Source organism: Taudactylus pleione, unplaced genomic scaffold (assembly GCF_031769625.1).
Source record: "Taudactylus pleione unplaced genomic scaffold, aTauple2 ptg000820l, whole genome shotgun sequence".
NCBI lineage: Eukaryota > Metazoa > Chordata > Amphibia > Anura > Myobatrachidae > Taudactylus > Taudactylus pleione.
The window spans coordinates 2899266-2915012 of NW_028285222.1; the positions used below are offsets into that span (position 1 = coordinate 2899266).

The 15747-nt window shown below is 51.9% G+C and overlaps 1 protein-coding gene across 1 annotated transcript; it reads right to left on the minus strand.

Annotated features, from left to right (window-relative positions):
* Positions 1-2981: 2981 nt before the first annotated feature.
* On the minus strand, positions 2982-15362 carry LOC148474686 (uncharacterized). Its single transcript, XM_088458242.1, has 8 exons — positions 15295-15362; positions 13894-14508; positions 12901-13211; positions 12592-12820; positions 10861-11105; positions 8936-9173; positions 8202-8482; positions 2982-3028 (listed from the first exon to the last, which is right to left on the minus strand). The coding sequence occupies exons 1-8, from the start codon at positions 15360-15362 to the stop codon at positions 2982-2984; spliced, it is 2034 nt and encodes a 677-aa protein (XP_088314368.1).
* Positions 15363-15747: the final 385 nt, after the last annotated feature.

Below are 15747 nucleotides of genomic sequence, written 5' to 3' on the forward strand. Positions count from 1 at the left end.
AGGAACATACTGAGAATTACACCCAGCATACAGAACAGGACACACTGAGAATTACACCGAGCATACAGAACAGGACACACATTGAGAATTACACCAAGCATACAGAACACACACTGAGAATTAAACCCAGCATACAGAACAGGACACTCACTGAGAATTACACCCAGCATACAGAACAGGACACACATTGAGCATTACACCCAGCATACAGAACAGGAACACACACTGAGAATTACACCCAGCATACAGAACAGGACACACAGTGATAATTACACCCAGCATACAGAACAGGACACACACTGAGCATTACACCAAGCATACAGAACACAAACTGAGAATTACACCCAGCATACAGAACAGGACACACACTGATAAATACACCCAGCATACAGAACAGGACACACATTGAGAATTACACCAAGCATACAGAACAGGACACGCACTGAGAATTACACCCAGCATACAGAGCAGGACACACATTGAGCATTACACCCAGCATACAGTACAGGAACACACACTAAGAATTACACCCAGCATATAGTACAGAACACATACTGAGAATTACACCCAGCATACAGAACAGGACACACACTGAGCATTACACCCAGCATACAGAACAGGAACACACATTGAGAATTATACCCAGCATACAGAACAGGACACACACTGATAATTACACCCAGCATACAGAACAGGACACACATTGAGAATTACAGCAAGCATACAGAACACAAACTGAGAATTACACCCAGCATACAGGACACACACCGATAAATACACCCAGCATACAGAACAGGACACACATTGAGAATTACAGCAAGCATACAGAACACAAACTGAGAATTACACCCAGCATACAGGACACACACCGATAAATACACCCAGCATACAGAACAGGACATGCACTGAGAATTACACCCAGCATACAGAGCAGGACACACATTGAGCATTACACCCAGCATACAGTACAGGAACACACACTAAGAATTACATCCAGCATATAGTACAGAACACATACTGAGAATTACACCCAGCACACAGATCAGGACACACACTGAGAATTACACCCAGCATACAGAACAGGACACACATTGAGAATTACACCAAGCATACAGAACACACACTGAGAATTACACCCAGCATACAGAACAGGACACACACTGAGAATTACACCCAGCATACAGAATAGGACACACATTGAGCATTACACCCAGCATACAGAACAGGGCACACACTGAGCATTACACCCAGCATACAGAACAGGACACACTGACAATTACACCCAGCATACAGAACAGGGCACACACTGAGCATTACACCCAGCATACAGAACAGGACACACTGAGAATTACACCCAGCATACAGAACAGGGCACACACTGAGCATTACACACAGCATACAGAACAGGAACACACTGATAAATACACCAGCATACAGAACAGGACACACATTGAGAATTACACCAAGCATACAGAATAGGACACGCACAGAGAATTACACCCAGCATACAGAGCAGGACACACATTGACCATTACACACAGCATACCGACATGTCGTTCAGTGTGGGCACAATCTCCACTGCACAGTATGATGAACGATTAAACGATAATGATGATGTTATCATTCAATCATTCTTCAATCGTGTAGTGGATATGTACCTTAGGGGCCTATTAATGATAAAGACCTTGGGGTTTCAGATATCAAAGTACCGAAACAATTCAGTATTGCCCCGGGTGTAGAACAGCTGCTCTGAAAAGCCGCTGTCCTACGAGCCTTAACACTGTCGCTTACGCCACTAATAAGCAGGGCCGGATTAACGGGGGGGCGACAGGGGCGGTCAATTTACCGGGCGCCCGCTGGTAACCAGCGTGCACCCAGCTCTCTCCCCTCAGCAGCAGCCGGAGTCGGAGCTCACTCGAGAGCCCCGACTTCCGGCTCACGCAGTGTGCACCATGGGAGAGACATCATGACGTCTCTCCCATAGTGCAGAGGAGCAGCCGAGCGGACCGGACGGCAGCAGCGGGCGGGGGGGGGGGGGGTTTGTGTGTGCAGGCAGCTTTATTACTGGGGGCAATATGCGGGGGACATTATTACTGGGGACAAAGCTCTGGGGAAATTAATACAGGGGGCAATGCTCGGGAGGCATTACTACTGGGGGAAATGCTTGGGGGGCATTACTACTGGGGGCAATACTCAGGGGGACATTACTGCTGGGGGCAATACTCAGGGGGGGCATTACTATTGGGGGCTCTACTTGGGTGCGGTGCATTACTACTGGGGCACTACTACAGGGGGCACTATTACAGAAGGAGCATTACTATTGGGGGCACTAATACAGGGGGCTCTACTATAGGGGCATTACTATTGGTGTCACTACCACAGGGGGAATTACTACTGGGGGCGCATTACTATTCGGGGCTCTACTACTGGGGGTATTTATAAAGGGGACATTACTATTCGGGGCTCTACTACTGGGGGCATTTATAGAGGGGGCATTACTATTCGGGGCACTACAATAAGGGGCATATCTACTGGGGACATGACTACAGGTGGCACTACTAATGGGGGTATTGAATAGGCACTGCATAAGGGGCACCACTCCTGGGGGCACTACTTCTCTGGGCTCGGCATATGGGACACTACTACTGTGAGCACTGACATTACTGGGGGCACTGCATAAGGGGCACCACTACTGTGGCCTCTGCATAAGGTCCCCATTGTGCATGCCCCCAGTTTGTCCACATTTAATAAGGGCCCCCACATGTTTGTTGCCCCGGGGCCCCCACAGACCTTAATCCGGCCCTGCTAATAAGTAGCAATGAAATTTTATACAGACCGGCACTGTCAGTCCGCATGCGTGAAGTGGGTTCACGTGCGCACAGGGAGGGCCGGAGGCATTTGGATGGATCCCTCTTTGCACTCCGGAACTCTGCAAGAGGAAGAAGCAGGGTTCCAGGAACTAACAGCATCAGAAGATAGCGTCAGTTCCCCCGATCAATCTCCGAATATCCAGCGACCACGTCCGGCACTAATGATGAATAGGGCTGTTACTTAAAACATATGGGAGTTAGTGTTAGTGTGTAAGGAGCCTGTTTATGCTAATAAAGAGGCCACTAAGGGGTAAATTATATAGGTTAAAGTTTAGAAGAGTGGAAGTGTTTCTCATAGCAGCCAATCAAATTCTAGCTTTCACCTTCTAGCATATAACAATAAACGATAGCCTAAATCTGATTGGTTCATATTGGCAACGCCTCCACTTCTGTAAAGAATATATGACACCCATCTCTGCCTTGTACTCCTGGTTTACCTTCCTGGTTTACTTTTAATGTTTGACATCATACTGATAGTAATTGTAGATGATGGCCATCTATCTTGAAATATCGTGATACTGTGTCATTCTCCATATATACAGAATAGAGACCGATACTGAGAACCCAACACACAGAACAAGGTCTTTCCCTGTATATTTTAGAAGCCGGGGTGAGTTCCGTGACAGCTGATGTCTCTTTGTATGACAGCATTTCACGTTCTGGGTTTATTTTGGGTTTATGGGTCACAGACCTTACTAGACAAGACTCGTGTTGGGGCAAAGTCTCGGCCTGTCAGGTCTGTGCCCGTCCTCATGTTACTTCACATATTGTTACTTCCCTGGAAGAGGAGACTCCATTACCATCCGACACGTGGCTCATGGATAAAAACCGCGGCTGCTGATAATTATTATTATTATTATTATTATCCTTTATTTATATGGCGCCACAAGGGTTCCGCAGCACCTTACATAGTACATAAACATAGTGCACAAACATAGTACATAGACATAGTACATAGACAGTTGAGCAGAACAAGAAAACAGTGTCATACAGTTTAAGACAATGCAATACAAGTACATGGTATATAAACATTGCTGCAACAGTAGAAGGATGGCAAAAGTCACGGGTTAGGTGCTTTTGAGTATAGAGCAGATAATATAAGTAAAGAAAGGATAAGCACAAGAGGAAAGAGGGCCCTGCTCGTGAGAGCTTACATTCTAGAGGGGATGGGCAAACAGACAGGGGTGACACGGATGGGGTAGAAAGTGAGCATGGGACAGAGGGTTAGGATGACAGATGGGTGGATTCCTATTTTACAGTATGTGTGGAAGTCATTTGAATTAAGATTTATGCCACTGACATTCTACTTTAAGAGGCAGTATATGTAGGTGTCTGTGGAAAGCCATGGCTGTTATATCAGTGTATGTGACAGTATATGTAGGTGTCTGTGGAAAGCCATGGCTGTTATATCAGTGTATGTGACAGTATTTGTAGGTGTCTGTGGAAAGCCATGGCTGTTATATCAGTGTATGTGACAGTATTTGTAGGTGTCTGTGGAAAGCCATGGCTGTTATATCAGTGTATGTGACAGTATATGTAGGTGTCTGTGGAAAGCCATGGCTGTTATATCAGTGTATGTGACAGTATTTGTAGGTGTCTATGGAAAGCCATGGCTGTTATATCAGTTTACGTGAAGTCTGACGGGTGGCTGAAGCCACTTCATCCAGGGCTATTTAGAGAGTTTGGTTAACGTATAAACCAGCAGTCTCAGGTAAATGTAGAAATTGGTGAAAGTAGTTATTGTAAAGAGATGTTCAGATGTAAAATAATAAGTTGTGATCAAGTGTGAATTCTATAAGGCACATTTATTGATTTGGAGGGTGATGGGAGACGTGAGGTTTGCAGGATATTTATTCCTTGGTATATCCGCTGTCCGTGTGTGGGGCCTGGATTTGGTGATATGTCACCAGATAATAAAAGCAGAAGGATGGAGAAGTACATATAGTTGTAGGTGTGTAAAAATTTTTTATAGTGACACAATGAGGCTGTAATAGTCAATTTTTGATGAAAAGAAATCTCATTAGTTTTTAGAGGAGGTGAGTGACCAATAGGGCGGCAGTGTGCCCAGAGAGGGGAGATGCAGGGAGAGTTAGGGATGTTATATCCTTAGAGAAAATACAAAGGAGGGAGTTGATAAAAAGAAATGTGTTGTACATGGTGAGTTTTAGGTTTGTTATTTTTAGACAAATTTTAAAGCAATCAGTTTCTTAATCTGAAAATACCTTAGATGTTGGTCAACTGCAGTGTTATGAATGAGACTGTCTAATAATCCGTATTCAGTGATCATTTATAACTGAAATCTAACAATCGCACAATCAGGCCCAATAAGTTCTGTATCCACCTACTGTTTCCAAGAATAGGTATAAGGGAACGATACAAATTATATAAATGACCATCATTATATACTTTCCATCAATAATGACAATGGGCGATGTAGCAATGGTTTGGCTGCTTACCGAATAAGCACCAAGCTCCGAAATGCGATACATTCCGAAGCTTTCTTGCGGTATGAAATGCCATCTTTAGATGGCGTTACCCAATGGAAGCTTATGGCGCGTGCATAATTTGACACATGCGCAGAAGGACTCCCCTGTCCTAAACCCGGAAATCCTTCTACCACAAAGGACAGATCTTACTGGGAGAGCTGTCCTGTATGATTCTCTTTAAGCATACGGTGTTGGTAAACGCTGTTATGCATGCGATGAGTGTCGGGATGCATCCTGCCCAACATGAGAACAGGCCGTCAGTCCTCTAAGATTATTGGTGAAGTACAAACAACGTTTCAGATATCAGCAATACTTTCTCAAGGGGATCCGGTCAAGATCCTGGAAAAGGAGATGCCGGCGCTTAGAATACTGGTGCGAATCACGAACGACGGCATCCTAAAAGTAAGTAGTGGGTTAGGGTTAGGTAAAAAGGGCAAGGGTTAGGTTTAGGGTGCGGGGAGGGGGAGGTTAGGTTTAGGCAGTAGGCGGGGGAGGTTAGGTTTAGGCACTGGGAAGGGACGGTTAGGGGTAAGGAGAGGGGGAGGATTAGGATACCTATCGACAGGTGTTGATATCCTAACCCTGTCGGGATGCCGGTAGCGGGATTTTGACCGCTGGCATTCCATACCCAACCCTTTCTCAAGCAAGACAGACAGACAGACAGACAATCTGTGAGCTTTTACTTACAATACTCCATGCAGGGATCCTGGAATAATTGTCCAGTAACAGAGATGACGCAGATGGACAGTTTGACCTATTGGAATTGGTGTCTCCTACAATCAGCCTCATCCAGGGAGATGTCCACTAACTGCGCTGACCGCAGCGCATCTCTAAATACCACGTAAACCTGACCCCTGATCTCACCGATATAAAGATGTAACGATTACTTCCCTGGGGAGACGGGAATAGGCTGAAATACCTCAAATAACCCAAATCACAGGAGACCGGTGTCAGCACTCTGATGATAATACATAAGACCTCGCCCGTGGGTGTCACAAACATCTCTTCTTAAACAAACAAGAATTAGAACATTTCTCCTTATTAATGTCAATTTCAAAAGGCAAAAACAAGAGTGACACAATAGTGCACAAACAATGGTGTACAGGTATAAGGGAAGATTCAGCAATGTTTGTACACTGTGTGATCTGTATTATTTTACAAATAACAGAGGGAATGTAGAAAATTAATAATTTGTTTATTTCAAAAGCAATTAATTGCCAACACAGTAGCACCCAACACATTTGGGATGCAGTTAGGATTCCAACCGTCAGAATCCCGACAGAGGGCCTGATTCAACCCCGGACGCTATTTGCAGACGCTCGTTCTTAAAAAGGGGCCAGATATTTAAATTGAGCGCTTTGCGGTGTGTGGACGCCTCTATGTCTGAGCGAGCGTCCGATAAATGCGTTTGCTATTTTGTAAAGACGCCCGTTTGCCGTTCGCATCACACGTCATCTCCGTTATTTATTAGATTAATCGGGAACATCGAAAGGCGTCAGAACTGCTCGCAGTGCTTGTGGTAGGATTTACTTCCCGCAATCACTGTAAGCAGTTCAGGCTAAAAGACAACCAAGTGACGTGGTCGATGACACTGCTTTACTAATTATGCACTCCCATTAAACGCCATTTTGACCGTTAGGCACGCCTGCGTTCGGATCTCCACTCCCCCGTTTTCAAGCACCTTCCCCCGTTACCACCCACAAACGGTACATTCTGTCACTCATATTAGCAGCCCCTCGTTGTTTTACGAGCGCGCGATTTCCGACCGCAATGACTGGTTGGCGCACGTGCATTGCGAACCATACGCATGCGCAGTTAAGCGAACATCGCTCAGAGCGAACGAGCGGCCACTTTGAGCGGGTCTGAATCAGGCCCAGATTCCGATGGTAAGTAGCGTTAAGGTTAGGTTTAGGGAGGATTAGGGTTAGGCTGCAGGAGTGGTGAGTTAAGGTTTTGCTGCAGTAGGGAACAATTAGGTGTAGGCTGCAGGAGCAGTGGATTAGTCTGCAGGATGGGAGGGTTAGGCTGTGGGAGGGGAGGGTTAGGCTGCGGGAGGGGACGATTAGGGTTAGGCTGCGGAAGGGGAGAGTTAGGGTTAGGCTGTTGGAAGGGAGGGTTAGGTTAGGCTGCGGGAGGGGAGGATTAGGGTTAGGCTGCGGGAGGGGAGGTTAGGGTTAGGCTGTGGGAAGGGAGGGTTAGGGTTAGGCTGTGGGAGGGATGGTTAGGGTTAGGCTGCGAGAGGGGAGGTTAGGGTTAGGCTGTGGGAGGGGAGGCTTAGGGTTAGGCTGCGGGATGGGACGATTAGGGTTAGGCTGCAAGAGGGGAGAATTAGGGTTAGGCTGCAGGAGGGGAGGGTTAGGCTGCGGGAGGGGAGAGTTAGGATTAGGCTGTGGGAGGGGAGAGTTAGGGTTAGGCAGTGGGAGGGGAGAGTTAGGGTTAGGCTGTGGGATGGGACGAGTAGGGTTAGGCTGCAAGAGGGGAGAATTAGAGTTAGGCTACAGGATGGGAGGGTTAGAGTTAGGTTGTGGGAGGGGAGGGTTAGGCTGTGGGAGGGGAGGGTTAGGGTTAGGCTATGGGAGGGGAGAGTTAGGGTTAGGCTGTGGGAGGGGAGGGTTAGGGTAAGGCTTCGGGAGGGGAGGGTTAGGGTTAGGCTGCAGGAGGGAGGGGAGAGCTAGGGTTAGGCTGCGGGAGGGGAGCGTTAGAGTTAGGCTGTGGGAGGGGAGAGTTAGGATTAGGCTGCGGGATGGGACGATTAGGGTTAGGCTGCAAGAAGGGAGAATTAGAGTTAGGCTGTGAGAGGGGAGGGTTAGGATTAGGCTGTGGGAGGGGAGGGTTAGGGTTAGGCTGTGGGAGGGGAGGGTTAGGCTGCAGGAGGGGAGAGTTAGGGTTAGGCTGCAGGAGGGGAGAGTTAGTATTAGGCTGCGGGAGGGGAGGGTTAGGGTTAGGCTGTAGGAGGGGAGAGTTAGGGTTAGGCTGCGGGAGGGGAGGGTTAGGGTTAGGCTGTATGAGGGGAGAGTTAGGGTTAGGCTGTGGGAGGGGAGGGTTAGGGTTAGGCTGTATGAGGGGAGAGTTAGGGTTAGGCTGTGGGAGGGGAGGGTTAGGGTTAGGCTGCAGGAGGGGAGAGGGTTAGGCAGTGGGAGGGGAGAGTTAGGGTTAGGCTGTGGGATGGGACGAGTAGGGTTAGGCTGCAAGAGGGGAGAATTAGAGTTAGGCTACAGGATGGGAGGGTTAGAGTTAGGTTGTGGGAGGGGAGGGTTAGGGTTAGGCTGTGGGAGGGGAGGGTTAGGGTTAGGCTATGGGAGGGGAGAGTTAGGGTTAGGCTGTGGGAGGGGAGGGTTAGGGTAAGGCTTCGGGAGGGGAGGGTTAGGGTTAGGCTGCAGGAGGGAGGGGAGAGCTAGGGTTAGGCTGCAGGAGGGGAGCGTTAGAGTTAGACTGTGGGAGGGGAGAGTTAGGATTAGGCTGCGGGATGGGACGATTAGGGTTAGGCTGCAAGAAGGGAGAATTAGAGATAGGCTGTGGGAAGGGAGGGTTAGGATTAGGCTGTGGGAGGGGAGGGTTAGGGTTAGGCTGTGGGAGGGGAGGGTTAGGCTGCAGGAGGGGAGAGTTAGGGTTAGGCTGCAGGAGGGGAGAGTTAGGATTAGGCTGTGGGAGGGGAGGGTTAGGGTTAGGCTGCGGGAGGGGAGGGTTAGGGTTAGGCTGTATGAGGGGAGAGTTAGGGTTAGGCTGTGGGAGGGGAGGGTTAGGGATAGGCTGTATGAGGGGAGAGTTAGGGTTAGGCTGCGGGAGGGGAGGGTTAGGGTTAGGCTGCAGGAGGGGAGAGGGTTAGGCAGTGGGAGGGGAGAGTTAGGGTTAGGCTGTGGGATGGGACGAGTAGGGTTAGGCTGCAAGAGGGGAGAATTAGAGTTAGGCTACAGGATGGGAGGGTTAGAGTTAGGTTGTGGGAGGGGAGGGTTAGGGTTAGGCTGTGGGAGGGGAGGGTTAGGCTATGGGAGGGGAGAGTTAGGGTTAGGCTGTGGGAGGGGAGGGATAGGGTAAGGCTTCGGGAGGGGAGGGTTAGGGTTAGGCTGCAGGAGGGAGGGGAGAGCTAGGGTTAGGCTGCGGGAGGGGAGCGTTAGAGTTAGCCTGTGGGAGGGGAGGGTTAGGGTTAGGCTGTGGGAGGGGAGAGTTAGGGTCAGGCTGTGGGAGGGGAGAGTTAGGATTAGGCTGCGGGATGGGACGATTAGGGTTAGGCTGCAAGAAGGGAGAATTAGAGTTAGGCTGTGGGAGGGGAGGGTTAGGGTTAGGCTGTGGGAGAGGAGAGTTAGGATTAGGCTGTGGGAGGGGAGGGTTAGGGTTAGGCTGCGGGAGGGGAGGGTTAGGCTGTGGGAAGGGAGGGTTAGGGTTAGGCTGCGGAAGGGGAGAGTTAGGGTTAGGCTGCGGGATGGGAGGGTTAGGGTTAGGCTGTGGGAAGGGAGGGTTAGGGTTAGGCTGCGGAAGGGGAGAGTTAGGGTTAGGCTGCGGGAGGGGAGGGTTAGGGTTAGGCTGTATGAGGGGAGAGTTAGGGTTAGGCTGTGGGAGGGGAGGGTTAGGGTTAGGCTGTATGAGGGGAGAGTTAGGGTTAGGCTGCGGGAGGGGAGGGTTAGGGTTAGGCTGCAGGAGGGGAGAGGGTTAGGCAGTGGGAGGGGAGAGTTAGGGTTAGGCTGTGGGATGGGACGAGTAGGGTTAGGCTGCAAGAGGGGAGAATTAGAGTTAGGCTACAGGATGGGAGGGTTAGAGTTAGGTTGTGGGAGGGGAGGGTTAGGGTTAGGCTGTGGGAGGGGAGGGTTAGGGTTAGGCTGTGGGAGGGGAGAGTTAGGGTTAGGCTGTGGGAGGGGAGGGTTAGGATAAGGCTTCGGGAGGGGAGGGTTAGGGTTAGGCTGCAGGAGGGAGGGGAGAGCTAGGGTTAGGCTGCGGGAGGGGAGCGTTAGAGTTAGGCTGTGGGAGGGGAGGGTTAGGGTTAGGCTGTGGGAGGGGAGAGTTAGGGTCAGGCTGTGGGAGGGGAGAGTTAGGATTAGGCTGCGGGATGGGATGATTAGGGTTAGGCTGCAAGAAGGGAGAATTAGAGTTAGGCTGCGGGAGGGGAGGGTTAGGGTTAGGCTGTGGGAAGGGAGGGTTAGGGTTAGGCTGCGGAAGGGGAGAGTTAGGGTTAGGCTGCGGGATGGGAGGGTTAGGGTTAGGCTGTGGGAAGGGAGGGTTAGGGTTAGGCTGCGGAAGGGGAGAGTTAGGGTTAGGCTGCGGGATGGGAGGATTAGGGTTAGGCTGTTGGAAGGGAGGGTTAGGTTAGGCTGCGGGAGGGGAGGATTAGGGTTAGGCTGTGGGAGGGGACGGTTAGGGTTAGGCTGTGGGAGGGGATGGTTAGGGTTAGGCTGCGAGAGGGGAGGATTAGGGTTAGGCTGTGGGAGGGGACGGTTAGGGTTAGGCTGTGGGAGGGGATGGTTAGGGTTAGGCTGCGAGAGGGGAGGTTAGGGTTAGGCTGTGGGAGGGGAAGGTTAGGGTTAGGCTGCAGTATGGAAGGGTTAGAGTTAGGCTGTGGGAGGGGAGGCTTAGGGTTAGGCTGCGGGATGGGACGATTAGGGTTAGGCTGCAAGAGGGGAGAATTAGGGTTAGGCTACAGGATGGGATGGTTAGAGTTAGGCTGTGGGAGGGGAGGGTTAGGGTTAGGCTGTGGGAGGGGAGAGTTAGGGTTAGGCTGTGGGAGGGGAGAGTTATGGTTAGGCTGCAGGAGGGGAGGGTTATGCTGCGGGAGGGGCGAGTTATGGTTAGGCTGCGGGAGGGGAGAGTTAGGATTAGGCTGTGGGAGGGGAGAGTTAGGGTTAGGCAGTGGGAGGGGAGAGTTAGGGTTAGGCTGTGGGATGGGACGAGTAGGGTTAGGCTGCAAGAGGGGAGAATTAGAGTTAGGCTACAGGATGGGAGGGTTAGAGTTAGGTTGTGGGAGGGGAGGGTTAGGCTGTGGGAGGGGAGGGTTTGGGTTAGGCTATGGGAGGGGAGAGTTAGGGTTAGGCTGTGGGAGGGGAGGGTTAGGGTAAGGCTTCGGGAGGGGAGGGTGAGGGTTAGGCTGCAGGAGGGAGGGGAGAGCTAGGGTTAGGCTGCGGGATGGGACGATTAGGGTTAGGCTGCAAGAAGGAAGAATTAGAGTTAGGCTGTGGGAGGGGAGGGTTAGGATTAGGCTGTGGGAGGGGAGGGTTAGGGTTGGGCTGTGGGAGGGGAGGGTTAGGCTGCAGGAGGGGAGAGTTAGGGTTAGGCTGCAGGAGGGGAGAGTTAGGATTAGGCTGTGGGAGGGGAGGGTTAGGGTTAGGCTGTAGGAGGGGAGAGTTAGAGTTAGGCTGCGGGAGGGGAGGGTTAGGGTTAGGCTGTAGGAGGTGAGAGTTAGGGTTAGGCTGTGGGAGGGGAGGGTTAGGGTTAGGCTGTATGAGGGGAGAGTTAGGGTTAGGCTGCGGGAGGGGAGGGTTAGGGTTAGGCTGTATGAGGGGAGAGTTAGGGTTAGGCTGCGGGAGGGGAGGGTTAGGGTTAGGCTGCAGGAGGGGAGAGGGTTAGGCAGTGGGAGGGGAGAGTTTGGGTTAGGCTGTGGGATGGGACGAGTAGGGTTAGGCTGCAAGAGGGGAGAATTAGAGTTAGGCTACAGGATGGGAGGGTTAGAGTTAGGTTGTGGGAGGGGAGGGTTAGGGTTAGGCTGTGGGAGGGGAGGGTTAGGGTTAGGCTATGGGAGGGGAGAGTTTGGGTTAGGCTGTGGGAGGGGAGGGTTAGGGTAAGGCTTCGGGAGGGGAGGGTTAGGCTGCAGGAGGGAGGGGAGAGCTAGCGTTAGGCTGCGGGAGGGGAGCGTTAGAGTTAGGCTGTGGGAGGGGAGGGTTAGGGTTAGGCTGTGGGAGGGGAGAGTTAGGGTCAGGCTGTGGGAGGGGAGAGTTAGGATTAGGCTGCGGGATGGGACGATTAGGGTTAGGCTGCAAGAAGGGAGAATTAGAGTTAGGCTGTGGGAGGGGAGAGTTAGGGTTAGGCTGTGGGAGGGGAGGGTAAGGATTAGGCTGTGGGAGGGGAGGGTTAGGGTTAGGCTGTGGGAGAGGAGAGTTAGGATTAGGCTGTGGGAGGGGAAGGTTAGGGATAGGCTGTGGGAGGGGAGATATAGGATTAGGCTGTGGGGGGGTGGGTTAGGATTAGGCTGCGGGAGGGGAGGGTTAGGGTTAGGCTGTGGGAGGGGAGAGTTAGGCTGTGGGAGGGGAGAGTTAGGGTTAGGCTGCAGGAGGGGAGAGTTAGGGTTAGGCTGCAGGAGGGGAGAGTTAGGATTAGGCTGTGGGAGGGGAGGGTTAGGGTTAGGCTGCAGGAGTGGAGAGTTAAGGTTAGGCTGCAGGAGGGGAGAGTTAGGATTAGGCTGTGGGAGGGGAGGGTAAGGTAGCAGGAGGGGAGAATTATGGTTAGGCTGTGGGAGGGGAGGGTTAGGGTTAGGCTGTAGGAGTGGAGAGTTAGGGTTAGGCTGCGGGAGGGGAGGGTTAAGGTTAGGCTGTAGGAGGGGAGAGTTAGGGTTAGGCTGCGGGAGGGGAGGGTTAGGGTTAGGCTGCAGGTGGGGAGAGTTAGGGTTAGGCAGTGGGAGGGGAGAGTTAGGGTTAGGCTGTGGGATGGGACGAGTAGGGTTAGGCTGCAAGAGGGGAGAATTAGAGTTAGGCTACAGGAAGGGAGGGTTAGAGTTAGGTTGTGGGAGGGGAGGGTTAGGGTTAGGCTGTGGGAGGGGAGGGTTAGGGTTAGGCTATGGGAGGGGAGATTTAGGGTTAGGCTGTGGGATGGGAGGGTTAGGGTAAGGCTTCGGGAGGGGAGGGTTAGGGTTAGGCTGCATGAGGGAGGGGAGAGCTAGGGTTAGGCTGCAGGAGGGGAGCGTTAGAGTTAGGCTGTGGGAGGGGAGGGTTAGGGTAAGGCTGTGGGAGGGGAGAGTTAGGGTCAGGCTGTGGGAGGGGAGAGTTTTGATTAGGCTGCGGGATGGGACGATTAGGGTTAGGCTGCAAGAAGGGAGAATTAGAGTTAGGCTGTGGGAGGGGAGAGTTAGGGTTAGGCTTTGGGAGGGGAGGGTTAGGATTAGGCTGTGGGAGGGGAGGGTTAGGGTTAGGCCGTGGGAGGGGAGAGTTAGGGTTAGGCTGTGGGAGGGGAGGGTTAGGGATTGGCTGTGGGAGGGGATAGTTAGGATTAGGCTGTGGGAGGGGAGAGTTAGGATTAGGCTGTGGGAGGGGAGGGTTAGGGATAGGCTGTGGGAGGGGAGGTATAGGATTAGGCTGTGGGGGGGTGGGTTAGGATGAGGCTGTGGGAGGGGAGAGTTAGGATTAGGCTGTGGGAGGGGAGAGTTAGGTTGTGGGAGGGGAGGGTTAGGCTGTAGGAGGGGAGAGTTAGGGTTAGGCTGTCGGAGGGGAGGTTTAGGCTTAGGCTGCGGGAGGGTTAGGGTTAGGCTGTGGGAGGGGAGGGTTAGGCTTAGGCTGCGGGAGGGAATAGTTAGGGTTAGGCTGTGGGAGTGGAGAGTTAGGCTGTGGGAGGGGAGAGTTAGGGTTAGGCTGCAGGAGGGGAGAGTTAGGGTTAGGCTGCAGGAGGGGAGAGTTAGGATTAGGCTGAGGGAGGGGAGGGTTAGGGTTAGGCTGCAGGAGGGGAGAGTTAAGGTTAGGCTGCGGGAGGGGAGAGTTAGGATTAGGCTGTGGGAGGGGTGGGTTAGGGTTAGGCTGTAGGAGGGGAGAGTTAGGGTTATGCTGCGGGAGGGGAGGGTTAGGGTTAGGCTGTGGGAGGGGAGGGTTAGGCTTTGGCTGCGGGAGGGAATAGTTAGGGTTAGGCTGTGGGAGGGGAGAGTTAGGCTGTGGGAGGGGAGAGTTAGGGTTAGGCTGCAGGAGGGGAGAGTTAGGGTTAGGCTGCAGGAGAGGAGAGTTAGGATTAGGCTGTGGGAGGGGAGGGTTAGGGTTAGGCTGCAGGAGGGGAGAGTTAAGGTTAGGCTGCGGGAGGGGAGAGTTAGGATTAGGCTGTGGGAGGGGAGGGTTAGGGTTAGGCTGTAGGAGGGGAGAGTTAGGGTTAGGCTGCGGGAGGGGAGGGTTAGGCTGTTGGAGTGGAGAGTTAGGGTTAGGCTGCGGGAGGGGAGGGTTAGGGTTAGGCTGCAGGAGGGGAGAGTTAGGGTTAGGCTGCAGGAGGGGAGAGTTAGGATTAGGCTGTGGGAGGGGAGGGTTAGGTAGCAGGAGGGGAGAGTTAGGGTTAGGCTGCGGGAGGGGAGAGTTAGGGTTAGGCTGTAGGAGGGGAGAGTTAGGGTTCGGCTGCGGGAGGGGAGGGTTAGGGTTAGGCGGTAGGAGGGGAGAGTTAGGGTTAGGCTGCGGGAGGGGAGGGTTAGGCTGCAGGAGGGGAGAGTTAGGGTTAGGCTCTTAAGGCGCGTACCCACTACACGAGAAAAATGAGTGAATGAACGATTACGACATCGTTATCGTTCATTAATCGTGCAGTGAATATGCCGGCAACGACCAGTGATGCACGCTCCCGCTAGTCCTTGCCGGCATCTGTCATCGTCTGAACATGCAGGCCAACCTGCCAATATCGACAGGTTGAGCATGTTCAGGGATGAGGGAGGGTGTCTGCACTGAATGACATATCGTTCAGTGTGGGTAAAATATCCACTGCACAGGATGATGAACGATAGAACGATTACGATGTTGTAATCGTACTGTTGTTCTACATTCATGTAGTGGATATGCACCTTTAGGCTGCAGGACAGGAGGGTTAGGGTTAGGCTGCAGGACAGGAGGGTTAGGGTTAGGCTGCGGGAGGGGAGGGTTAGGGTTTAGACGACGGGACGATGTTAAGCTGCAGGAGCGGTGGGTTAGGGTTAGGCAGCGGTAGGGGTGGGTTAGGGTTAGGCTCTGGGGGGGACGATTAGGGTTAGGCTGCAGGAGTGGTGGTTTAGGGTTAAGATTTGGGTAATACTTACCAAAATCCATCTGTATTTTGACTGCCAGTATGCTTCTGTCGGTATTCTGATCATCTGCATTTTGACTGTCGAGATCCATTACCCAACCCACACATTTGTGTTATAACGCCACATCCTTGTTATGTCACATCTGTATTATTACGTCAAATCAGTGATATAATGTGACATCTGTATTATAAGACCACTTCTGTGTTATAACCCCATACCTGGATTATAACACCACATCCGTGTTATAACGCCACATTTGCTTTATAATGTTATAGCGCCACATTTGTGATTTGGGGGTCCATTTATTAATAATCACATTTGCAATGCGATCGGGGCGCGATATTAGCTCACATGATCACATTGCAGGATGTGATCATAGCGCCGGAATGTATGAAAAATCACTTGCTGGGACAGGGGCTCCAAAAGATGCGGAATCTTCACTCCTGTGCCAGGATCC